This window comes from Artemia franciscana, chromosome 4, assembly GCF_032884065.1.
Source record: "Artemia franciscana chromosome 4, ASM3288406v1, whole genome shotgun sequence".
Lineage (NCBI taxonomy): Eukaryota > Metazoa > Arthropoda > Branchiopoda > Anostraca > Artemiidae > Artemia > Artemia franciscana.
The window spans coordinates 20794653-20807893 of NC_088866.1; the positions used below are offsets into that span (position 1 = coordinate 20794653).

Genomic DNA, 13241 nt, shown 5'->3' on the forward strand with positions numbered 1-13241 from the left:
ATCGTCTATTCACACTCTTGTCAAAGCTATACAAGCATTGGCAAGACCACCAATTCAATTCTTAATAGATTGACCCTGATTGAATATAACTAAAAAAGTGTATAATGAGCGACATAGGGCGACCCTTTGTGGTAACAAACGGCCTCTTTCAAAATCAAGCATCACCTGATCTTAGTTGTGGGATTTGAAAGTTTAAAACGAATCAGTGCTGTTAATTCCTGTCGTGACTCTTCGTCATAATAGGAAGTCATAATAAATTTCCCATCATAATTTTTAAGATAAATTTTTGATCGGTTGGCCTTAGTTAAGATTAGGTCAATGCAAATCAGTTTAATAGCACGGATACACAGTCAATAAGAAAGATTCCTTGCCTATAAATCCTAGGTAAAAACTCTGCTCTAATCTTATTGTCCCTGTGACGCAATTTTGTCAGCCAATCCCATAAAGCAAGAGAAGACTAAAAAGTTTTGGGCCACAAGATTTTTTACAAGTCGTTACTCTGTTTCGCTTTGTTCAGACCTTTATAATATTCACTTTATATTTGGATTCCAGCTAAGCCTTTATTGTAAACGTGTTTGAATCTAACTAATCAAAAAGATTACCTTACCTTAATTACCTTAATTTGCACTTCGGAGCAAATTAAGATCTGTAGATCTGTTGAATGCTCCTGAGTTGAATCGGTGATGTCTCATAGCAGGTATGAGCAGGATGGAATGTCCCACTCATACTTCCAGTCTTTCGTGGCCCACTCTTTATCCAGTGCCTTCTTGAATGCTTCGGGGGTGGGGGCTGAGACTGTTGCTTCACACAGTTCATTCCAGGGGTTGACGACTCTGTTGGTGAAGAAACTTTTTCTGGCCCTGGTTCTTACTGACTGCTTGAACAGCTTCTTTGAGTGTCCTCTGGTGCACTGTGGGGGGCCTGGGTGGATGGGCAGGATCTTGGCATATGATGAGTTCAGCAATTTGCGGGTCATCATCATGTCGCTACGGTTGCGCCTGTACACGAGGGTAGGGAGGTTGAGAGCCCGTAAACGATCTTGATAAGGTTTGTCTCCAAGGTTTGTGATGGCCTTGGTTGCTCTCCTCTGGACTCCCTCAATTAGCCTGACATCTCCCTTGCATGTTGGGAAGGCAGCGCACATGCCAAAATCCAAAACGGGTCTGACTAGTGCCTTGTAAAGTTTCAGGAAAACTAGTGGGGATCTGCTGGTAACTGTTCTTTTGATCAGACCTAAGTTTGTGTTGGCCTGGGACACGCTCTTGGTGGTGTTGGCATGGAACTTGAGAAGGCTGTCAACGATGACCCCAAGGTCGCGTTCCTCTGTGCTGGTCTTGATGGGTGGATCAGAGTTGGAGGCATGTTCATGCATATGGTATTGGGCGCATGGGTTTGAGGATCCAAAGTGTAGCGTGCTGCACTTGCTTATATTGAACGATAAGAGCCACTTGTCTGCCCACAGCTGGATTTTCTGGACATCTGTTTGCAGGGATTTTACATTCACTGCTCCAAATAGCTTTGAGTCGTCAGCATAGAGAGACAAGTTGTTTTCCACCTCGCTGAATATATCATTGATGTAGATGTTGAACAGTGTAGGACCAAGAACAGTTCCCTGCGGTACTCCACTGATGACATCACAGGGCTCAGAAAAGACCTTTTCACCTCCAGCACCAAATAGCCTGACTCTCTGGGTTCGTCCTGACAGGAAGTCCATAAGCCAATCAACCAGGTTGGGGTGTAACTGGGCAGCAGTAAGCTTTTCTCTTAGCCTTTTGTGTGGGACTTTATCAAAGGCCTTAGCAAAGTCTAGTAAAACTAGGTCCACTGGCAATCCTTTGTCAAGCAAATCTGTAATGATGTCATATGTTTCCAGTAAATTTGTTTCAACTGACTTTCCTGGTTGAAACCCATGCTGATTAGGGGATAGGATATTGTTGACTTTCAGATGTTCCAGTATTGTATCATTGACCACTCTTTCAAGGATTTTTGCGACTACAGATGTGAGACTTATAGGTCTGTAGTTTTCTGCTTTAAGTCTGCTGCCTTTTTTGAATATTGGGGTCACAAAAGCAGTTTTCCAATCAGATGGGACAGATTTGGCATTAATAGACTATTGGAATAGGTCAGACAGCGGTCCTGCGATGATGGTTGCCAGTTCCTTCAGCAGTCTTGGGTGTAAGTTAAAGTGGGTGTTGGGTGTAATTAGCCTTAATTGTTTATCAATATTAGTAAAACCTTGTTTTGTCGTTGTCATTATTCCACTGATATTGCCTCATTGTTACAGGAATTTCTTTACAACCATTACACAGATTAATAATGTTACTTAACTTTCTAGTTTTTCCCCGTTTCATCATCAAAGTACTAAGCTCCTGAAGTTAGAACTTGAGAATTTGGAACTCCTGCTCACTCTCTAGCATTATCCAACAGAATCATTAAGTAAATTCCAAAAACCTTAATAGAGACATTAATTATATAATGAAAAAAAAAATCACCAATGCAAAAGCACAAACACGTAAAAAAAAAAAAAGAATGAGAAAAGGAAAACTTTTTTCCTACATTAGTAATTAATATAGATCAGTACTTGAATGAGGCCTTAACCCTACTCATCCATACAATTACATAGGTCAAACAGCATAACCATACACAATTTATCATAGATAGGGCAATTTCGCTGCCTAAGTAAAGAGCGATGTGGGCGTAATTTTCGTTTTCACCATGGCATTTCGCATAAAAGTAGTCATAGAAACTTCGTAACGAGCATATCCGTAACCGAGCATAAGAAAGTGAAAGTTTTAGTGCCTTTTTTAGATTAAATAGGGATTGAGAGGGACCCAACCCCCATCCCACACCCATCAATTCCCCAAACACATCCAATCAAAATTTTGAGAAGGCCATTTTTTCAGCTTAGTTGAAAAGCCCAGTAACTATGTCTCCTGTGGTGTCAACCCTCCACAGCTCTCAGTACAGGAGCTTTAACTTACGCAATTTACCCATTGTCTGCGTAAAGAATTTTCAGAGGTAACGCTTTAGCATTGCCTATAGTAAAGGCCATACGGCCCCAATGTTTAATTATTGTTACTTTTTTCATTCCCAGAGACATTTCATATGAAAGGGCTGGTCCTATAATTTTGGAGGGGCTCATTTGAGTGGAAATCGGAAGTTCTAGTGCCCATTTTAAAAGTCAAAACTTATCGGGGGCAGCTAGCTCCACACCCCCCATGCTTTTTTCCCCTAATGCATCTTATGAAAATTTTGAAATAGCCATTTTATGAAAAATAGTTCAAAGATCAGATAACAAAACTCCAGTGTTGAAACAAAACCCAGGGCCCGGGGCTCGCGTTGTAAGTTTTGCCCTGGGGGCAGATATGGCTCTTATAGAAGCGATCCTCGTATAAACTTCAGAGGCCTCATTTGAATGGAAATTGAAAGTTCTAGTTCACTTTTTAAGAGTAAAAAGAGACCGGCGGGCAACTAGCCAACCCCCCCGCCCTTTCCCCCTAAATCCATCCAACCGAAGTTTTAAGATAACTTTCTGTTGTTAATAGTTCAAACATCAAATAATAAAACTCCGGGGTCAACAAAGAGCCTGGGGACAAGTGTTTTAAGCTATGCCCCGGGGGCATATGAGGTTTTATGTAAGGGGGAGGGGGTCATATTAACTTCAAAGGTGGCTTATTTGATTGGAAATTGAAAATTCTAATTACCTTTTTATGAGTTAGAAAGGATCGGAGGACATCTACCCCTCCCTTCCGCACACACACACACCCTCTTTTCCCCAAATGCATCCGATCAAAATTTTAAGTGCCAGTCTGTTTGAAACAGTCCAACGATCAGATAACAAAACTTCGGAGTCAACTCAACCGCCCCCCATCCCAGAGCCTGGAGGAAGGGTTATAACTTATGCCCTGGGTGCATAAAACTTTTTTTTATAGAAGAAGTGGTCGTATGAGCCTCGGAGGGGACTCAAATGATAAGAAATTGAAAGTTTTATTTCCCTTTCAAAAGTTAGTAGTTTTCCAACGGTAATTAGCCCCCCCAGCCCTCTTTTCCCCTTAAGTGTCCGGTCAAATTTTTATATAGCCAATTTTTCCAAAATATATAAAAGGTCATATAACATAGCCTCCAGGGATAAAATAGCCCCCAGAACCTGGGGGCAAGTGCTTGAAAGGGATGATCGTATAAACTTCAGAGGGGTCTCATTTGATTGTAAATTGGATTTCTAGTGCCCTTTTTAATAGTAAAAAGGGATCAGAAGGCAACTAGCCCTCCCACCCTCCCAAGGCTTTTTCCCCAAGTGCATCTGATTAAAATTTTGAGATGTCCATTTTGTCCAAAATAGTTTAAAAATCAAATAGCGAGAACTTAAGGGGTCGACACAACCCCCAGAGCCCGGGGGAAGTGTTGTAAGCTATGCCCCGGGGGCAGATAAAGTTTTATGTAAGAAGTGATCGTACAATCATCAGAAGTGGCTTCTGTGATTAGAAATTGGAAGTTCTACTTACCTTTTCAAGAGTCATCAAAAGCCCCCCCCCCTTCTTTTGCCCAAATGCATCCAATAAAAATTCCCCGTAGTCATTTTATTTGAAATAGACCAACGAGAGATGACAGAACTTCGGGTTCAACTTACCCCCCCCCCCACGAAACCCTGGGAAAGGGTTGTAACTTATGAACGGGGGCATGTAAGGTTTTATTGAAGATGTAGACACATAAACTTCAGAGGGAACTCAAACGACTATAAATTGAAAGATTTAACTCCCTTTTTAAGTCAAAAGTGATCTGATGGCAACCTACCCCCCCCCCCCCTTACTAACCATAAGGTCGAAAGGCTCTAATATTTTATCCCATTTTTCCTAGATGTACTTCATGTGGAAGCAATGGTCGTATAAACTTTGGAAAGGGTTCATTCGATTAGATATGGGAAGTTATAGTGCCCTTTTTAGGAGTCAAGTGATCAGAGGGCAAATAGCCCCCCACACCTTTTTCTCAAAGATATCCGATTAAAATCTTGAGAATTTTTGAGTCAAAAAATATTGGGCTGACAAAACCCCCAGGGTCCAGGGGCATTATTGTAAGTTGTGCCCTGGGGGCATAAATGGTTCTTTTGTAAGGGCTATTTGTAAATAATTCAGAGGTGTTTTTTTATTGGAAATTGAAAATTCTAGCCCACTTTTTAAGAGTAAGTAGAGATTGGAGGTCAATTACCCCCCCCCCATATCCTTTTCCCCATATCCATTCGATAAAGATTTCGAGATAGCTATTTTATTTAAAATACCTCAATCATCAGATAATTAGATCTCTGGGTTCAACACAACCCCCTAGAGTCCAGTGGCAAGTATTTTAAGTTATGCCCCGAGGGCATATAAGGTTCTTATGCAAGGGGTGGACGTATAAACTTCAGAGGTAGCTTATTTGACGGGAAATTGAAAGTTCCGGTTACCTTTTGAAGAATAAAAAATGATCGGAGGGCATATACCCTCCCCCCTAACCTTCTTTTCCTTAAATGCATCTGATCAATTTGAGATAGCCATTTTCTTTGAAATATTCCAACAACCAGATAACAAAAACTTTTGGGTCAACATCCCACCCTAGAGCCCGGGGGAACTAAGGGTTGTAAGTTGTGCCCCGGTGGCATAAAATGTTTTTATGGGAGAAGTGTTTGTATTGACTTCGAAGGGGACTCAAATGACAAGAAATTCAGATTTCTAGTTCCCATTTTAAGATTAAAAAGTGATCTGATGGCAAATGCCCCCCACCTACCCACTCTCTTTTCTCTAAATACGTCTGATCGAATCTTTTATAAGGCCATTTTGTTCTAAACAGGCCAAAATCACGTAACAAAACTCCAGGGATAACATAGCCCCCCAGAACTCTGGGGCAAGTGTCGAAAATTATGCCCCCCGGGGTATATAAGATTTTTATGGAAGGGTTGGGAGTATGAAATTTGGAGGAGGTTCATTCAATTTTAGATCAGAATTGCTAGTGCTCTTTTTCAGAGTTAAAAGTGAAAGGAGGGTATCTACTCCCTCCATCCTCACAAACACACTCTTTTCCCCTGACACATTCAATCAAAATTCTGAGATAGCCATTTTGTTTGAAATAGTTCAGCAATCAGACAACAAAAACTTCAAGGTCCACATACCCTCGTCCCAGAGCCCGGGGAAGGTTTTTAACTTATTCCTTGGAATATGAAAAGTCCTTATGGAAAATGTAAACTTCGGAAGGAAGTCAAATGACTAGTAATTGAATGTTCTATTTTCCTTATTGAGAGTCAAAAGTTTTCGGATGGCAACTAGCCTCTCCCAATCAAACCTAAGGCCATATGGGTCCAATGTTTTATGTTATTTTTCGCAGAGTCACTTCATGGCCGTGTAAACTTTGGAAGGGGCTCATTTGATTGGAAATCAGAAGTTCTAGTGCCCTCTTTAAGAGCCAAAGGTGATCGGAGGGCAAATAGCCTCTCAAACTTTTTTTTTTCAAAGGTCCAATTAAAGTTTTTAAAAATATTCAAAGAACAGATAACGAAAACTCCTGGGTCGACGAAACCCCGAGGGACAGGTGTTGTAAATTTTGCCCTGTGGGCATATACAGTTCTTATGTAAGGGCTACTTGTATAAACTTCAGATGTGGCTCATTTGATTCAAAATCGAAAATTCTAGCTCACTTTTTAAGAGTCATTAGACATCGGAGGTCAATTAACCTCCCCCATGACCTTTTCCCCCAAATCAATCCAATAAAAATTTTTATATAGCCTTTTTATTTATAATAGTTCAAACATCAGATAGTAAAAACCCTGTGTCCTAAACAAACCCCAAGAGCACAGGGGTAAGTGTTTTAAGTCATGCCTTGGAGGCATGTACTGTTTTTATGTAAGGGCTGGTCGTATAAACTTTAGAGGAAGCTCATTTGGTTGGAAATCGGAAGTTTCAGTTACCTCCGATCACAAAAGTGATCGGAGGGCATATACCTCCCCACTCTCTTTTCCTTAAATGCATCTGATCAATTTGGGACCGTCATGTTCTTTTAAATATTTGAATGATCAGATAACAGAACTTCGGGGTCAGCATACCCCTACCCCCAAAGCCCGGGGGAACTAAGGCTTAAAGCTGTTCCTCGGTGGCATATCAGGTCTTTCGGAGGAAGTGGTTGTATAAACTTCAGAGAGGACTCAAATGACAAGAAATTTAAATTTCTAGTTCCCTTTTTAGGATTAAAATGTGATCTGATGGCAAATAGCTCCCCACCCCACTAACCCTATTTTACCCAAATGTGTCTGATCAAATATTTTATAAAGCCATTTTGTTCAAAATAGGTCAAAATCATATAACAAAAATCCAGGGATAACACAGTCCCCCAGAACTCTGAGGCAAGTGTCGTAAATTATCCCCCCAGGGTATATAAGATTTTTATGGAAGTATTGGGAGTATGAACTTCGGAGGGGGCTCATTCAATTTTAAATCAGAAGTGCTAGTGCTCTTTTTAAGAGTTAAAAGTGAAAGAAAGGCATCTACTCCCTCCCCTTTCACACACACCCTCTTTTCCCCTGACACATTCAACCAAAATTCTGAGATAGCCATTTTGTTTGAAATAGTCCAGCAATCAGACAACAAAAACTTCAAGGTCAACTAACCCCCCTCCCTCATCGAGCCCGGGGAAGGGTTTTAACTTATTCTTGGGAATGTAAGAAGTCCTTATGGAAAATGTAAACTTCGGAAGGGAGTCAAATGACTAGAAATTGAATGTTCTACTTTCCCTTTTGAGAGCCAAAAGTTTCCTGATGGCAACTAGCCTCTCCCTACCAATCCTAAGGCCATAAGGGTCCAATGTTCAATGCTATATTTCGCAGAGTCACTTAATATGAAAGTGATGACCGTGCAAATTATGAAAGGGGTTCATTTGATTGGAAATCAGAAGTTCTAGTGCCCTTTTTAAGAGTCAAAAGTGATCAGAGGGCAAATAGCCCCCCGCACTTTTTTCCAAAAGTCCAGTTAAAATTTTTAAAAATGTTCAAAGAGCAGATAACAAAAACTCCTGGGTTGACGAAACCCCCAGGTGCTGTAAGTTACGCCCTGTGGGCATGTATGGTTCTTATGGAAGGGCTGTTTGTATAAACTTCAGAGGTGGTTCATTTGATTGGAAATCGAAAATTCTAGCTCACTTTTTAAGAGTCAATGGAGATCCAGAGGGGCCATTTGGGGGGGGGGGTCAGGGGTGTGCAAATGCCCACCCCAGATTTTCCAGGGGGCCCGAGCCTCCACCGCAAAGGGTCCTTTTCCGGCCATAATTATCCATTATGTCCAACATAATCCATTCTGTTCAAATGATTTGAACTAACTGCACGCCTATTAGCCAAAGAGCGTAATTACCTGACGACCCTTGGGGTAATTACGCTATTTGCTATTAATCATTGTAAACTTTGAAAGTAGGTTAGATTCATAATAAAAGTCTCAAGTTCTGTCAAATGCCCCATGCCCACCCCAAGATTTGGCCCAAATGGCGCCTCTGTAGAGATCAGAGGTCAATTAGCCTCCCACATGCCCTTTCCCCAAATCAATTCGATAAAAATTTTGATTTAGCCTTTTTTATTGATAATAGTTCCAACATCAGATAATAAAAACCCGTGATCGGGTAATTAAAAAAAGTGATCGGAGTGCATATACCTCCCCACCCTCTTTTCCCTAAATGCATCCGATCGATTTGAGATTACCATTTTCTGTTAAGTATTCGAATGATCAGAAAACAAAACCTCGGGGTCAACAACAACAACCCCCCCCAAGAGCCCGGGGGAACTAAGGGCTGTGAGTTGTGCCTCGGTGGCATAAAAGGCAAATAGCCCCCCCCCCCTGCCGACCAGTTTTCTTTTCCCCGAATGCGTCTAATCGAATTTTCTTTATGGTCATTTTGTTCAAATAGACCAAAACCATGTAACAAAGACTCTGGGGATAACAGAGTTCCGCAGAACCTAGTACAAGTGTTGCAAATTATGCCCCCGGCACATATAAGGTTTTTATGAAGTAGACGGAAGTATAAATGTCGGAGCGGGCTCGTTCAATTTCAAATCGGAATTGCTAGTGCCTTTTTTAAGATTTAAAAGTAAAAGAAAGGCATCTACTCCCCCCCTCACACACAAGCTTTTTGCCCCAAACACATTCAATTAAAATCTTGAGTTAGCCATTTTGTTTCAGTTATTAGACAACAGAAACTTCGAGGTCAACATAGCCCCCCTCCTCTCTCCAAGCCAAGGAAAGCATTTGATTGTCATAACCGGAACGGATCTTCTCTATTTGGGGGAGTTGGGGGGGGGGAGGTTTAAATTAAAAAAAATGGAAAAAGTGAGGTATTTTTAACTTACAAAGGAGTGATCGGATCTTAATAAAATTTGAAGTTTGGAAGTATATCGTGTCTCAGAGCTATTATTTGAAATCCCGACTGAATCCGGTAACATCTTGGAAAACGCTTAGAGTTGAGGGATCGGGATGAAACTTGGTGGGAAAAATAAGCACAAGTTCTAGATACGTGATTGACATAACCGGAACGGATCCGCTCTCTTTTGGGGAGTTGGGGGGGGGAGTGTTAATTCTGAAAAATTAGGAAAACTACGTATTTTTAACTTACGAAGGAGTGATGGGATCTTAATGAAATTTGATGTTTGAAGGATATCATGTCTCAAAGCTCTTATTTTAATCCCGACCGAATCCGGTGAAGGGGAAGTTGGGGGGCGGAACCAAAAATTTTGGTAAATGCTTAGAGTGGAGGGATCGGGATAAAACTTGGCGGTAAAAATAAGCACAAGTCCTAGATACGGGATTGACGTAACCGGAACGGATCTGCTCTCTTTGGGGGAGTTGGGGGGGGGGTCAATTCTAAGAAATTAGAAAAAAAGAGGAATTTTTAACTTATGAAAGAGTGATCGTATCTTAATGAAATTTCATATTTAGAGGTACCTCGAAACTCAGATCTCTTATTTTAAATCCCAACCGTATTCGGTGATATTGGGGGAGTTGCCCCCAATTCGGGAAAAGGAAAATCTTGGAAAACGCTAAGAGGGGGGAGATCATGATGAAACTTGGTGGAAAGAATAAGCACAAGTCCAAGATAGGTGACTGACACAATCGGACCGGATCCGCTCTCTTTAGTGGAGTTGGAGGGGGGAGTGATTCGGAAAAATTAGAAAAAATGAGGTATTTGTAACTAACGAACCGGTGATCAGATCTTAATGAAATTTAATCTTTAGAAGGATGTTATGCTTTGGAACTCTCATTTTAAATTCCGACCAGATATGGTGACATTGGGGGGAGCTGGAGAGAGAAACTGGAAATCTTGGGAACTAGAAATCTTGGAAAACGCTTAGGGTGGAGAGATCGGGGTGAAACTTCATGGGAAGAATAAGCACGAGTTATAGATATGGGGTTGACATAACTGAAACGGATCCGTTCTCTTTAGGGGAGCTGGGGGTTGTTAACTTGGAAAAATTCGAAAAATTGAGGTATTTTAACTTAAGAACGGGTAATGGGATCTTCATGAAATTTGATGTTTAGAAGGAACTCGTGCCTCAGAGCTCTTATTTCAAATCCAGACAAGATTTGTTGACATTGGAGAGAGTCTGAGGGGGAAACCAGAAATCTTGTAAAACGCTTATAAATGTCATAGATACGTGATTGACGTAACCAGACTGGATCCGCTCTCTTTGGCGGATTTAGGGGGTGGGGTTCAGTGCTTTGACGAGTTTGGTGCTTCCGGACGTGCTAGGACGATGAAAATTGGTAGGCGTGTCAGGGAGCTGCGCAAATTGACTTGATAAAGTCGGTTTCTCCGACTCGACCATCTGGGGGGCTGAAGGGAGAGGAAAAAATAGGAAAAATTGAGGTATTTTTAACTTACGAATGGGTGATCGGATCTTAATGAATTTTGATATATAGAAGGACCCCGTGACTCAGAGCTCTTATTTTAAATCCCGACCGGCATTAAGTCTCTGATTTTCCTTTTAAAGCAATCTATTGATTCTCAGAATTTTGCCAGAGCTCATACCATATGAGCTCTTGGCTCTTGGCTCTTCCGACCTCGTCACAAGTGCCATATGAGGTCTTAGCTCTTGTTCTTCTTTTTTAGTTGATGAAATTCCCGTAGGCTACGCGAAACCAAAATATTTACGCATTTTTTACTTTGAATGAATGAATGATTTTATTATTTATCAAACCAACTACAGATGGAGGACACAAAGACAAATAAAGAAGTAAAATGTAACTCTTTGACTTGTGGGGGCAGTACTTTTAATAGTAATTATTAAAAAGTAATAATGTTATTTTTTCAGGTAGCCATAAGATTGTATTTAACATCCATAGATCATCAACTTGTACATTTATAACCTGTACAGGCATATCCGAGTCTCATCTTCGTTATCTAACAATGAATGTTGAGCGAAGAATTTATGCCTTGGCATCCCAACTTGGTGTCCAAACCCAAAGACTTTCGCCATATTCATCACCTAATAATTTGAAACAGTCTCAATCTTGGAAGAAGAATGTTAGATCATCTAGTTATAGCAATGTAAGAGATTGTGAAAAATGTTTTTAAATATATGTCATTTAAACATATGAAGTCTGTAAAATACAAAGTGAGGAAGAGCCTTTAAATCAATCCATCTGCTAGAAGAAATAGGGGGTAAAAAAAAACTCTGGAATCTAGCGAAGTAGGGTGGGGCTCTTCCTCATCAACTAAACACTAAAAAGGTGACAGTAAATAAGGCCTCAACATTGCGCGTTGCTTTTTTTAAGATTTAATGAGCATGGCAAATGTTAGGAGAGTGTTTTCTAGTTCTGAGGAAGTTCTAGAGCTCCCGAAGCCCTAACTATGGCTTTAATTGTTATAAAGCCTAGCTTAATATGCATAATATAATTTATCTGTGTCAATTCATCGATTTCAATTTACCTAATTTCTATACTAATTTTTCACAAGATTCCTTGTCGTTAGTTTTATTTCTCCCTATTTTTCGTCCAAGAAAAAAACTAAGTTTTACATCAGGTTTCTGCTGAATTAATAAAAAACGAAACTAGGTTATCAAATTGTTGTTCTTTTTTATTTTAGATTTTGATAACATATATTGAAGCCAGGAACAGTTTTCAATATACTTCTGTTCCCTTTGTCTGTTAGCAGGAATGAAAACAAAGGGCTTGTGTACTACCAAATATCTATGTAAACATTTATCTGTGGCCATTTTTACGTTGGTGGGTTCCCCACTTGACTGGTAAGCCCTGAGGGTCTTTTACCAACACTCTAAGGTTCTTTTTAAACAATTAACATAACAACCAAAGAAATCTTGAAGAAAACATTTCGTATTACGTAACAAGAAACTCCCTATAGTATTACGTAATACCCAGGTGCACGTAATCAATACCAACGTCTCAAGGGACTAGTAACTCCAATAGTATACCCCTTTCTGTCTGCTAGAGTCTAAAGGACCCCCTACTCTTACCCTAGGCTTATCGAAGGTGTAAGACAAAATTAATGTGTAAAAGAAATTTATTGTGAGATTATGGTACAAAAATTTTACGAGGGTCCAGTTAGATTCGGTTCAACTACTCGAGGTTTCAGTTAAAAAATAGGGCTCAGTTGCAAGGGGGTTTAGTTGCACAGGGATCCAGTAGCACTAGGGTTTACTTGCACAGGAGTTCAGTTTTACAGGATTCAATTACAAGGGGATTCAGTTAAATGGGGTTCAGTCCCAAGGGGGCTCAGTTGCATGGTGGGTTCATTTGCACTGGAGTTATGTTGCAGAGAAGTTCAGCTTCACGAAGGTTAAGTTGTAAGAGGGTTCAGTTGCAGAGGGGTTCAGTTGCACGGTCGTTCAGTTACTCGGGGGCTCAGCAGCACAAGGGTTCAGTTACACGATGGTTCTGTTACACGAGAGCTCAGCTGTACAAGTGTTCAGTTGCACAGGGGTTCCGTTATACGCACACTCTATTTCTTTAAGATCCAAGTACATACAGATAATCCGCCTGGTTTTTACACCAGGCAATATTCTTTTTTGTTTGCGGTTTTTCTGTTGTGAAGCAGCACAAAGCTTGAAAAACTGCACGAGGAATTCAAAACCTATGCCTTCTGTTCAAACATGATACCACCCATAAATAAAACCTATGTTGTGTTTAAATAAAAGTAGACACTATAGAGAGGTTCTTTTCATGTAAGGAAGAAATTTAAGGATAATATTCTAATAAAAGACAGATTCAAAAAAAAAACAAGGTGAG

General features: G+C 40.4%; 1 protein-coding gene across 8 annotated transcripts in view; it reads left to right on the forward strand.

Moving 5' to 3' along the window:
* Positions 1–11591, forward strand: part of LOC136026129 (uncharacterized) — a 105912-nt gene extending 94321 nt beyond the window's left edge. For all 8 annotated transcript variants that reach the window (XM_065702421.1, XM_065702425.1, XM_065702424.1 and 5 more), the window contains one exon: positions 11309–11591. In XM_065702421.1, the coding sequence (XP_065558493.1) occupies positions 11309–11571 (263 nt within the window). In that variant the 3' untranslated portion in view covers positions 11572–11591. The remainder of the gene's footprint in view (positions 1–11308) is intronic.
* The last annotated feature ends 1650 nt before the right edge of the window (positions 11592–13241 follow it).